Source organism: Pseudochaenichthys georgianus, chromosome 8 (genome assembly GCF_902827115.2).
Source record: "Pseudochaenichthys georgianus chromosome 8, fPseGeo1.2, whole genome shotgun sequence".
NCBI lineage: Eukaryota > Metazoa > Chordata > Actinopteri > Perciformes > Channichthyidae > Pseudochaenichthys > Pseudochaenichthys georgianus.
Genome location: NC_047510.2, coordinates 26,712,148 through 26,725,473, shown reverse-complemented (window position 1 = coordinate 26,725,473; position 13,326 = coordinate 26,712,148). Strand labels below are relative to the sequence as shown.

The 13,326-nt window shown below is 42.7% G+C and overlaps 1 protein-coding gene across 1 annotated transcript in view; it reads right to left on the bottom strand.

Moving 5' to 3' along the window:
• cacna1aa (calcium channel, voltage-dependent, P/Q type, alpha 1A subunit, a) overlaps window positions 1–13,326 on the bottom strand; it is an 86,474-nt gene that overhangs the window by 64,949 nt on the left and 8,199 nt on the right. The window contains 2 exon segments of the mRNA XM_071204064.1: window positions 2,621–2,760; window positions 3,222–3,328. Coding sequence (XP_071060165.1) covers window positions 2,621–2,760; window positions 3,222–3,328 — 247 coding nt within the window.

Sequence of the window (13,326 nt, the reverse complement as noted above, 5' to 3'; positions counted from 1 at the left end):
TGTGTGTGTGTGTGTGTGTGTGTGTGTGTGTGTGTGTGTGTGTGTGTGTGTGTGTGTGTGTGTGTGTGTGTGTGTGTGTGTTTTGACATATTGCTAGCTTTCCTCAGTCTATATCTGTGTTCTTAAAGTAGTGCCTCAGACAGTGTTATTTCCAGTGACTCTTCATGGTTGCAGAGAGCAATTGGTCTCTTCTTGGACTGTACTTCTACTGAAAAAATCCAATTGTTGCCAAATGTTTTGACTATCTAACAAACCATTCTGGTGCACTTTTCAGTCCTATAATGATAATAAGAATAAACAATTGTGAACCAATATCTTGCGATCATTTTTGACTGATTGCAATTGCAATATGGTTGACACTATAAGAGGAAAAGGTCATCTGTGCATTTCTCATTTCATTACAAAACATATGAGATAAAGGAAGAGTATATTTAAGCCTAGTTTCCATCTATTTTCTCGAGAAATCTAACATGGCCATGAACATGCTTTTTAAGTTCAAAGCCAGGACACTTTGAAAGTAGTCTAAAGACACCGATGCCTGTGATTGCTATCATATCAGGAAGTGCTTTGCAGGTTCACTTTGGAGGTACATTGTCATTAAAACCATAACATTCTGCTTGCCTGTTGTAACAACATCTCACACAGCACCAGCTATGCCTGTGCCTATAGCAGACACAGATTATTAAACTGCTGTGTCATGCTTGCTCAGAGGGTTTCACTGTCAAAACATTAGATGTCCTCTTAAAAAATCAGAGGTGGGTGGGGGGGGGGGATTATGTGAGACCGGGCGTTTCCTGGAAGTTAAGGACTGCTTCACTTCCCTCTGCTCTCCCTGTTCTTCCTCTCCTCCCTCCTGTCTCGCCGACACTCATCTGCTCACCCCTCGTCTCTCTTACAGTCACTCTGCTTTGCAATGCCGGGAAGAGCTTGGATTCATGATTACTCTTATTATCGAAGCATAAGGAGGACATACCGCCATACGGTGAATGTGTGTGAGAAAAAGAGATAGAGGTAGGCAGAGGGGGGCAATCACCAGTTTCTCTGGTGCTTTGTCAGCAAATATGTGGAAGGTTTATGTAACATATAAAGCTCCCAAATAACCATATGCAGTGACCTCAACATATGAACCTGCGCCAGAACTCCCACATCTCATTGTATTGGACACAGTGGCATAGTAACAGTTTCCCTATGTGGCATGTCTAATGATTCATGTACTCTATCTATGCTATCAGAATCAATGTATTTCACAATTAGCAAAAGACAAAATGAGAACCAAAGTGTGTTGTTTTTATCAGAAAAGAGTTATTAAGCTTTGCGAATGTCTTAAGACAACTACTGTATAGAGAACATCAGTTGTGTGGTTCAGTTAACTGAGAGTATTCTCACATCAACAATAAGACACACATTCAATACAGTTTTTTCTCTTCTCCCTAACCGATCACTTATGCAATTACAGTCGTGTAAATCCCATTAATCATTTAACAAAAACTGCTCCCACACACCAGCGTTTTCACAGTTGTAAACACCACACAGCCTGCAATATTTACATTAAAGAGAAAGTGTCGTTAAAGACTGGATGTCAATTTACAGTTAAAATGATGAATTATAAGATAGACACGTGTTGGGAAAACATCTGGACAAATCGCGCTTGTTTTGAAGGGGATGGTTTTTACCTCCCTTGTCTCTTTCCATTCAATCCCTTTGCTTCTCTGTCTACATACACCTGTTCATTTTGCACATCCCCCTTTCACTCCTTCTATCTGATGTCTCTTTCCTCTGTGACCCCCACCCCCTCTTTGTCTGTGTACATCATGGTGACATTTGCTCGCTACCCAGGCGGCTGGCTGCCTGCAGTTCTGCTCTGTGATCTGCCTGCTGCCTTGCCCAGAATGGGGCCCTTTATTAGGGCAAAGGAGCAGGGGTAGGACCCTCACAGACATACACATGTTCAAACCAGCACTAAAGCACATGATAAACGACCCTATGTTCTTCTGTTTAAGTTGAACAACATCATATTTGTATCTTTTATATATGCGTGTGTGCATTTGTAAGTGTTCATGTAGGTACTTAATGTACTCAGGGTACAGTATGCAGGAATCCTGAAGTCAGATGTATTGACCTATTTTAAGACCCTTTTCATACATTTTAAGACCTCATCGCCAGTTCGAGTTTTAACCGGTTACATTGGCGACATACTTTACCTCACATTGACTATATACAGTATTGATCCTTGATTGGTCCTTCCTCCTTATCTTCCAACCATTTGGATGCAAACTTGCATTTCCCCATAACGACGTTGTTTAACAACCGGCGTAAACGGGCCTTTGAGCGCTATCAAGCAGTGAGCGTGCGATGTCCTGTTCAGGTGACGTCACATCCAACGGGATGCCATCAGGCTAACTGTAGAATACACCCTCTTTGGACCATTTATATACTTATTGAAAACAAGCTACAAAATGTAATACCTTGGAAAATGCCGTTTAATACTTTTTAATAGCCTTCATTTTCGTTAAATGGATTTATCAACTTTTAATACTTTTTAAGATCCCGCGGACACCCTGGTACTGCATGTGTGTGTTTTGTGACAGGTAGGGCTATTGTTTATTTGTTTGCCACTCACCCTGTGCACACCACCACAAAGTCCATGACGTTCCAACCATTCCTCAGGTAGGAGTTCTTGTGGAAGGTGAAACCGAGCGCCAGGATCTTTATTCCAGACTCAAAACAGAAGATCCCAATGAAGTACGGCTCTGTATCATCCTGAGGAGGGAAAGAGAGTAAAGGAAGCAAGGGCGTTAATGAAGGGAGGAAGGAAAAGGACGGAAGAAAGGTTTAAAGGGATATAAGTAGACAGAGACAAAGCCAGACACCAATCGGTAGCTAGATAAATGTGTGTTCAGAAGAAATATTTTCATAAAAATGTGTAGCAACGTAGAGATGGTAGAGAATTTATTTTCTTACTTATATTAATGGATTAAGAGTAATAGTTTGTGTATTTTGTATAATCATTTGGAATCTTAATGTATTATTGATAATGTGTTGCACATCTGGATCATTACATGTTTTCAAGGTGAAACAAATCATTGCTTTAAATGTGTCTATAAGCTGAGTAGCTGCATGCATCTCCACTGAAGTCAAATCAATAAGTAGTCAGAGCTGTCACCTGGGTTGAATGGTGTTTACATATGGCTCACACACTGTGTCATGCCTGTTTAACTCACCAGGCGCTCAGACAGCGGCGTCTTGTCCCCATCAGGCAAATGTTGCTCCAGAGCCAAGACAATGCAGTTGGCAATGATGGTGGCGAGAATCATCCACTCAAATGGAGTGAGCAAGGACAGTCAAGGAACACACACTTCTTGAGTCATACATCTAAACAAATACAGCTTGACATAATAAGTGCATTTTGTACATAGTCATTGCTCAAATGTCTCTATTCTCTCCAGCTTTCCAATTGTAGATGCAGTAATGACAACTCTAATCCTGCTGAAGGGGGCAGACGTGACACATATAATTAAACACAATTCCCACTAAAACAACTTCCATTCTTTTGTTTTAGATAAGTCACACTTTAAAATTAAAAAAAATAATGACAATAATATTGAAAAATGAACATGATATGACATTTTCATTTAAGGTTCAATGTCTTCAATTCCAGTGCATAAGTGAATGTCTGGCCACTAACTGCTTTTGCCGCCTGTTTACACACACTAACAGACACACACACACAGACCCACAAGCCATCATTATGAGTCAGTTAAATATGCTAAGTGTATGTTCTGGTAACACACCACCCACACAGAACAATAAAACAAACAAACACACACACACAAACAGACGCAGGCTACATTAAAGTGTTGGTGTGTAATAGCTTGCGTGGACACTGAGTGAGATCCATTGTGACATCACCGTTTGGCTCTGTGTACATAACATCTAAGGGCTAGTTATGAGAGAGAAAGAGAGGGTGAGAGAGAGAGATAAATAAAAAGCAAGAGGGAGTGTGTCATTGTACATTTAATTGTGTTTGTCACAATCTCTCTCTGTCTATATCACACACACACACACACACACACACACACATACACACACACACACACACACACACACACACACACACACACACACACACACACACACTCACGTGGTGTCTACTTAAATCAATCCGCCTGTCTCGTTAAGGTCACAAGATGAATAGTTACATTTACAAGAGAAAAGAGAGCCAGTGGAGAGAGTGTGTCCGAAAGAGAGTGCGAGAGCAAATGTGTGAGGGAGATTAATGAGCGAGCGAGAGAAAGGGAGGAACAGATAGACCAAGAAAAAAAAGCCAAGAGAGAAATATTAGAATATTGGAAGAAAGGACGAGTTATAATAGATTATATGAACATACTGGATATCTACACGATCTGCAGTTGTAATTTGAATTTGAATGCCACTTAAATAAATCCAGTCTTTCCTTATTGTATTATTATATATCCTAGTTGTTGTCCTCTTCTTCACCTTTTTCCTACGTGCGTGCTCCTTCCTCTGGGATCAGCATTCCCATGGTGAAGAGGAGGAGGGAAGGGAACGGCAATGAGCCAAAGAGGAAGGAAGGGGCTATTTATGGAATCATACATCATCATACAGTATGTGTGCAAGTGTGAACCATGTATTGTACGTGTGTGTGTGTGTGTGTGTGTGTGTGTGTGTGTGTGTGTGTGTGTGTGTGTGTGTGCGTGCGTGCGTGCGTGCGTGTGTGTGTGTGTGTGTGAGAGAGAGAGAGAGCGAGTGTGTGCTATCATCTGTTCGAGCACTCCTTTCTCATGTGCACACATTAGTAGAACACCCAGGGCACCACTCAATTAGCCTCCCTGTCCCCCAGCACAGGGTGTGTGTAACTGTGAGTGTGTATATGCATGTGTGTGTGTGTGTGTGTGTGTGTGTGTGTGTGTGTGTGTGTGTGTGTGTGTGTGTGTGTGTGTGTGTGTGTGTGTGTGTGTGTGTGTGTGTGTGTGTGTGTGTGTGTGTGTGTGTGTGTGTGTGTGTGTGTGTGTGTGTGTGTGTGTGGGTCAGGCTGTGAGAGGGCAGAGTGTAGTCGACTGAAAAATAAAAAGAGGAGAAGCAAAGAGAGGGAGAGAGACTGATATAGAAACACAGGGACAAGTGTGTGTGTGTGTGTGTGTGTGTGTGTGTGTGTGTGTGTGTGTGTGTGTGTGTGTGTGTGTGTGTGTGTGTGTGTGTGTGTGTGTGTGTGTGTGTGTGTGTGTGTGTGTGTGTGTGTGTGTGTGTTAGAAATGCTTATCATAAGCAATGACTGTTCGATGTGTATGTTTGGCACATTTTGTCCTAGCGTTATGTTACCACTTGATTAGCTCCCTTGTTACACTCGCAGGCAGTCAGAGGAGCAAGTATCCTTAGAAGGGCAGGAAAACAGTTTTAACATCAACTTATTATTATGAAGTAAATGTTGATTGCACAATGTAATGGCTATAGAACTTTAGATTGGGAGCCTCTAGACTTTGCATTCAGTATGCCATTGTGCCTGTGTCCAGGTACGATTTGAGCACAAAGGAAGTACATCAGCCATTGCACAACCAAAGCCATATTAGGATAATACTTTCATTTTCCCTCGTGACTAGCTAACCCAAAAGAGTAGCAATGTAAGGCCCCGTTCATTCCTATGCGAGTTGCTCAGTGGTGCATTAAGCCCAAAATGGAGCGACTGTAGCTTTAAATGTAACTGTATCTGGGCCCATAGAGGATGCGATGTGCACTTTACTTTTCCTTAAGCCCCGCCTACAATATCCCGCTTTCGGCTCAGTTAAATCAATGGAGAGGGAAAACACCTCTGAACTCTGCTTTTATACCCTAATGATTTAAATAAGGGCTATTTAAGTGTTCAAACTTTGTAGTTTATTTGGCTGAAATTATAAATGCTGATTTAAGGATGTCTCTTTCCCAATTTATCTAAGTCAATGGGAAAAAGTATGTGTTGGGCCCAAATGACGTCACCGACTAGAACGTAAGTGTAGTACCCCCGTTTGGCCACTACGCACATTTGCATAAACAGCTAGCGCTCTTCCTGGGGGTTTGGGAACAACCTGTATGAGTATGGTAAACAAAACGCAGCGTGTCCTGTCCAGGGTCGCAAGCTATTATTCAATGATAGCACTAGCTATTACAGTTGACATCATCGTACATAGATGACACCATGACCTCCTCATTTGTTATCAGTTGAAAATATGTCTATTGCCCCTTTAAAGATGCCCTTGCACACATATTTAAAAATCTAGAATATGAATAAATGACTCACACCCTGCCATACACCATTCAATAATGAATCTCTTCCTTCTTCCTCAATGGCTAAATATAGCAGCATGACAGAGTTAAAAGCAGGGAGAAAGAGAGGAAGAAAGAGATGTTGATCTCTCTCTCCGTTCTCCCACCCTTCATCTTTCTAGTGTTTTATTTGTCCTCAGTCTCTCTCTCTTTTGCCTCCCTGGTGTTTCTCGCTCTACCCGTGGTTCTGCATATGCTTGCTTTTTATTACCCGTCTAGGTGTGAGTGTTTGCGCGTGTGTGTGTGTGTGTGTGTGTGTGTGTGCGCTTTAAAGGGGACTGTAGCAGGTCGTAAACAGAGATGTCTCCCCAAAAAAAGGCCCACAAAGTACACCGGCGAAGACATATGACGCACAAGTACATTCGGTCACTTCCACTGGCCTTTCATTCACCTTGTCCATCACAGCTCCATACAGTCTTCATGTTAGCTCTGTCTTCTGTCGTCTCTATTCCTCAGTAAAGCCCCTGCCTGTTTCTCACCGATATACTTCCCTCTGTTAAGCCTTCTCTCTCTTCTTCCCCATCTCCTCTTACATTCTTCTCTCTCTTTCTCATTTTTCTTCCTCTCAGCTCTTTTCCGCCTTGTGTCCCCGCTGCTTTCTTGCATCTCTCCTCAGTCCACCTTTCTCTCTCGCCGAGTCCGCCCATCAATCATGCCCATCTCTATCATGCCATCTCCATTCAATATCGGATGAGATGCGGTGTCAGCAAACGGGCGAGGACAGCAAGAGGCTATGTTGGAAAATATATGGGGGGCTCAATGCAGGAGAGCAGGAAAGGAGGATAGAAAGAAAGACACCTGTCCTGGGGGCACAGACATGATTGAAAAGAGAGAGTGGTTAGGAATAAAGGCGAGAGAAGGAAGAGGGGGGAAAGCAACAGTGAGGAAGAGAGAAGGGCAGAGATGAAGAGCGCTGAATGAGGGGTAAAGCGAGAGAATGACGGAGGGGTGTGAGAGTATTGCGGTATTTTCTCCTTCTGAGCAGTGTCGAAAGTAGGTTAGTGGCAGAACTCACACGCACACATATATAGAGAGGGAGGGGGGAATACAAGGAAGAGAGTGGGTGGGAGGCTATACATCATGCTGTCACATACAGTATGCATGCCACTGTGTGTGTGGTGCTGTATAAAATCCCTGCAGCCCTCACATGCGACCATATATCGACTCCTCACACATTTCCGCACCTCCACATGAGCATATGTGCCTTTTTTTTTTATCCAACTCGTGCCTCACAATTGGAATCCTTAAATCTGGCAAGTACACACATGTATGAAACACACACATGCTGTCCACCTTTCAATTGCCTCCACGGAACTGCCTCTCTCAACCCCATGCACGTGCCATTTTCAAACACACACACACACACACACACACACACACACACACACACACACACACACACACACACACACACACACACACACACACACACACACACACACACACACACACACACACACACACACACACACACACACACACACACTACACTTGACTTCCCTTCACTTGTCTGCCAAAAGAAGTTCAGCCCAGCTGCTACCCTTTGGGAGGGTGCCAGCCTCCCTATTAATAAAACCAAGCATGATAGCACAGGCTTTTGTCACTCCGACACTCACTTTCTTTCTGTTAAAGCACACTGGTTATTTGTGGACTGTTATATGTTAATTTGAAAACGTTGTCAAGAACAAGTAAAAAAAAAAAGGGGGTCGTAAGTGTCAAGAATCTAGCAGAGAAATCACCTTGTGCAAAAAGCGGTGTAGGAATGAGTCATAAACCTGAACACGAGCTAGTATTTTAGCATCTTGGGTTTCAAAGTCAATTTTTGTAATTAGCCTTTGGTCATCGTTCCAAAATAAGGTATGTGGTCAATGCGGTTAGGCTTGGGAGATTTTGGCATTTTGTCATAAAATACGTCAGTAAACTCCCCACTGGTGAACATCCAATGCTTAACGAGTCCTAAAAGCAGCGGTTGCTAACAAGTGACAACATGTGAATACTTAGCGTCCTCAACCCTTTAGCTTAGCGGTGTTCGTCATGGAGTTTGTTTAAAAGCAAATGTGTTCTGTCAATTGTAATCATAAATATGTTCGCCAAAGCGCTTCTTTTTTGCAATATTCCAAAATCCTAGAAAAAACGTTTTGTCTATGGAGCCCTTGTCATGCCAACTTCCAGGTCGGCCTACAACAATAAGTCATCACTGGCTGCACCACTCTATTTGTTTACGGTATAAAGTTAGACCTCATAACAAAATCTTTACCAAATTAAATATAATGTATGATGTTCTGTTGCTTGAGAAGGTTTGGTGTTGCTTTTGAGAAAAGGACCAAAAACGAGCGTAAAATAGGACAAAGTTGATCTAATAACTTTGCAGCCACTCCTTTTTATCAGTTTTAAATCCCTCACTCCTCCTTCCCCTCCCCTCCCCTCCCTCTCTCCCTCTCTCCCTCTCTGTCCTGTTACATTATGCAGCAGAGCGCTGGCGGAACAGCTCAAATGATTACTTCATTTTCTTGTCACTTTTCCCTCAGAAGCACTGATTTGATCACATTAATGGGATTAAGCACTGTGGTTGAGACCCATCTAATTATTTTTGATAATCAGCAGCCATAAGAGATAACAGTTGAAGCGCCTCGTTCCCACATCGTACATTTTAAGCAGAAGAGCAGTTAAAAGCTCACATGTATCAACGGTGTCGTGCTAAATACGAGCGGATATACAGTAAGTTACTCTTTACCAGCTTTAGTCAAGGAATCCTAATATCCACGATACTTCAAATGGACTCTACGTTTTAAGCAGCACTTGCAAAATGATTTCACATGAATTCATCCCAAAATGAGGAGTTCACTTTGCTTCTGCCTCCCTACGGTTTCTCATTTGGCAGTGGAGGCCTTCCAAAGCAAAGAAAATGGCCTCCACTCAAAAGCATAGTCACATGGGACAATACTCCAAAACAAAAACCTTTGATTTTTGCTGTTGCATCAAACATTAAAGTATGTACTGATTAGAACACCGCCTGACATGAAACCCAAACCATACCCATGCCTCAGTGTTACATAATAAGGAATGATTCTACAGTTTCCCCACTTTGGCACCATGTTGGACTGCGTTGCCAAACTAATAGGGGTGCCCGAAGGCCAGTTTAGCCCCTCTTGGCCTCTTTCAGTCTGATTTAGCATCCATCAGTGTGTATGGTCTTTACAGTCGCCCACTTCTCCTGCCTGTTTATTCCATAAGGCATATGCTGCGTCTCTATCTCACCCCTGCCTCTCCCTCACCACCCACATAACACCGAGTTGTCACTTTGTGCAAGATGCTGACGGCAGTGTGTGCGTTGTGGGCTGTGTGCAGCTTACAGATCAGTGTAGCATGTGTTGTTTATTTTTTCAACATGAGCTGTATGTTCAGGAAGGCAGCAGGTGTGTTGGCTTGAATGCGTTATTATACCCGACGTCACTTGCTCTTTCCCTGCCAACGTGTGTGTGAGTGTGTGTGTGCCAGCACGCCCTGCAGGTGTGAGTGCAGGTTTTCCAGCAGGGTTTGTCTAGTAACAGCCGCAGCACGTGACTAAAGAACACAGGCATGAAAAATCAATCCATCACAGACTCAATCCCTCTCTCTATTTTTCTCCCTCCCCCACGTATCACAATCCCAAAAATAGCCATGCCCCCACGTCACCGCACCCCTCACACACACACAGAAACATATTCTCAAACCCACACACACACATCCAAACTAGCCAGCTACTGAAACTGAATTATTCAACAGGGCCAGAATGCACAGCTAAGAGAAAAAGGGAATGAGAAAAATGCAGAGAGAAGGGAGATGGAGAAAGACGTATGAGAAAAAAAGATCTTCTATTCAAAGTGCATACGGGTAAAGAAGTAAATGCAACATGTGTCTTTATTATATTCTCTATTAGGTCTTGCAATATAATTCCACCAATAATGACTAAGAAAACTCATTTCTGGCACCATTACCATTTCCTCTCAGATTTTTTTTTTTACTGCATTATAAACAAGCCAACAGCAATACCAACGGTTCTATTGTGATGTATACCGTATTTGCAACACAGCAGCATGTTTCAATATTGATTTTGCTTCCATTTCTCAATTGCCATATATGTTACAAGGGCACCCATCTGCAGTATATCAAAAGACAGCCAGCGCGATGCATTCATCAGATTCAAGGATCAATTTACAATCTGGGAACAGTGGAGCTTGTTCTTTCCAGTTGATGCTGGTGAACAGTTCCTCCCTTAAGAAGCTTCATTGCGCTTCCACTCGCTTTACATTCATCTATATAAATAGGGTAACGTTAGCAGTAAACTGTGATAAGATTGTCTCAGAGATATTCCGCTCTCCAGTGGTCGTAATACACAAATAAAGATTCACACGTCAAGAGAGAGGAAGACAGAGAGGGAAATGTAGATGCCTATAACGACCTCAGTGTTCTTCCACCTCTATGTAAGAACACTGTGGGAGGACAGACAGATATATTTCTGTACAGTACACACACACAAGCACACACACACACACACACACACATTCCAGACAAGGTAAAAGTAAAACAATGCTCTGCCGATGAGCAATAACACAACGTTAAGATATAAAAAGTGAATATTTGGGCCATTAAAAGGAAGACGGGATACATTTAATTTCATTATTTGAATGCCTATATTCTTAAAAATACTGATCAGGTTCATTATTGGTATACACATGAGTCTTTGGTGCTCCGATCACAAGTGGACGGCTCTGAGTACGTCACTTCACACTTGGAATAAGAATAAGGCTCGACATTTGTCTTGAGTGTGCGATCTCAGACCCCGCTATATGTTAATCAACATGGACATTGTTTCTAGTTTCTGTTCATTTCAGGGGACAAAAACACTCTTTTATCACCATTACTGAGACAATAGCTTACAAAACACAATATGTACTCCTTTGGTATCTCTCATATAAGACATATTTGTATATTAAATGGTTAAAAAATACAGAAACAGGAAACAATTTGTTGAGAGTTACTGTCACTGTCAAGACAGAAATGGGCGCTTATTTTCTTACCTCCTGAAATCAAAGAAGCTTAGTAGAATCCAGCCACTATTCCTTTCATTTTGTACACCTGTGCTTTTCCTACTGTGACAAGTCAGAATACCTTTTGTGATAAAGGCCTATTAAAAATACATACTGCAGATAATGAGAACAATACAATATATTGTCCAAGTGTTAAAAAAAAAGGAGGAAAAGCAATCTAAACAGATCAGGCTTTCTTATAAGCTCTACATGGTTTCCAGTTCTGCGAGGGTGTATTTGTGTGTGTGTGTGTGTGTGTGTGTGTGTGTGTGTGTGTGTGTGTGTGTGTGTGTGTGTGTGCGTGCGTGTGTGTGTGTGTGTGTACTCATGAAAACCCCAGTGTCGAGTCAGGATACAGATCAATTCACACATTTATTACCAGTCAAAGGTATGAGGTAGGCAGATTGAAGCCACGGGGTGCACACACACACACACACACACACACACACACACACACACACACACACACACACACACACACACACACACACACACACACACACACACACACACACACACACACACACACACACACACACACACACACACACACACACACACACACACACACACACATACACACACACACACCTGATTGCCAACCATGATGAGCGAACTAAACAAAACAAGACTTGCATCTGTCAGGATGTTCTGCAAAGCACCCTCAAAACTAATGTTTTAAATTAGCAACCCACAAGGCGGAGTCGGGCGATCAGAGGGACGACGAGAGGCAGTGGGGGGTGGGGGGGGAGTGGAGAGAAACAAGAAATAAATATGGATAAGCTTTGGGCAAATCACAGAAAGTACAGGTGGTGAATCGTGAGACAAGAGGACAACACTTCATTCATACGAGTCAAAGAGAGAGGGGAGACGTTAAAGTAGAATGAGGGGGAAAGTGTGTTTGTGACACTGGCAAAATCTCCACTGCTAGTTTAGGATTGTTATTGCGGTCCATGCACCGTCCGTCCGGGCAGTCTAAGTGACAAAAACAAGTTTGTGCTCCGGCTGTACTGCAGCTAGCCAACCCTGAGTGCATGACTCTGCAGCGCTTTGTGTTAAATGATTTATATACAGACAGGCAGTTTGACTCCTTCTCTCTCTCTTTATGGTTTCTCATTAGTCTACCCCTCTCTATAATGTTTCTGTCTTCCCCCCCTCTTGTCTTTAATTCCATCACTCCCTAGTCCGTCTCCCTGTTCTTTCTCACTATCGGGCTGCACATTAGAAGCAGAGCAGGAACCGATTTTTACCTCATCTCTCTTTCTCACCCTTTCCCCCCTCCTACTCCCTCTCCTAGAAAAGCTAATTTTATCCCAGAGAACTATACCCTTCACTTACTGCATTTAACACCTTACCCAGCATCTGAGAGAAAAATGTTAACGGTTTGGCCACAAAAAAGCACAAACACACACATACTGTTTGCTTCATGGTTATGCTGTATATTATTTCCAAAGAGCAACGTCAGAGCAACGTTAGAGCAACGTTAGAGCAACGTTAGAGCAACGTCAGAGCAACGTCAGAGCAACGTAAGAGCAATGTTAGCGCAACGTCAGAACAACGTAAGAGCGTGAGGGAGAAAAGAAAGGGGGCGGTGTAATTCTACTGAGAGAAGTGCTCTTTTTAAGCAGTTTGTGTTACATAGGCAGCCTTGTGCGAAAGATAGCGTTACTGTAAGAGTGCATGTGCTTGTGTGCTTGTGTGTACATGTTTTTTCAATTTAAGAGAGAAATTAAGTGACAAAAGAATGACTGACCCAGAGACTATGCAATGAGACTTGTTAGCAAATGAATAAATACATTTTTTCACACACACACACACACACACACACACACACACACACACACACACACACACACACACACACACACACACACACACACACACACACACACACACACACACACACACACACACACACACACACACACACAGCTGATGT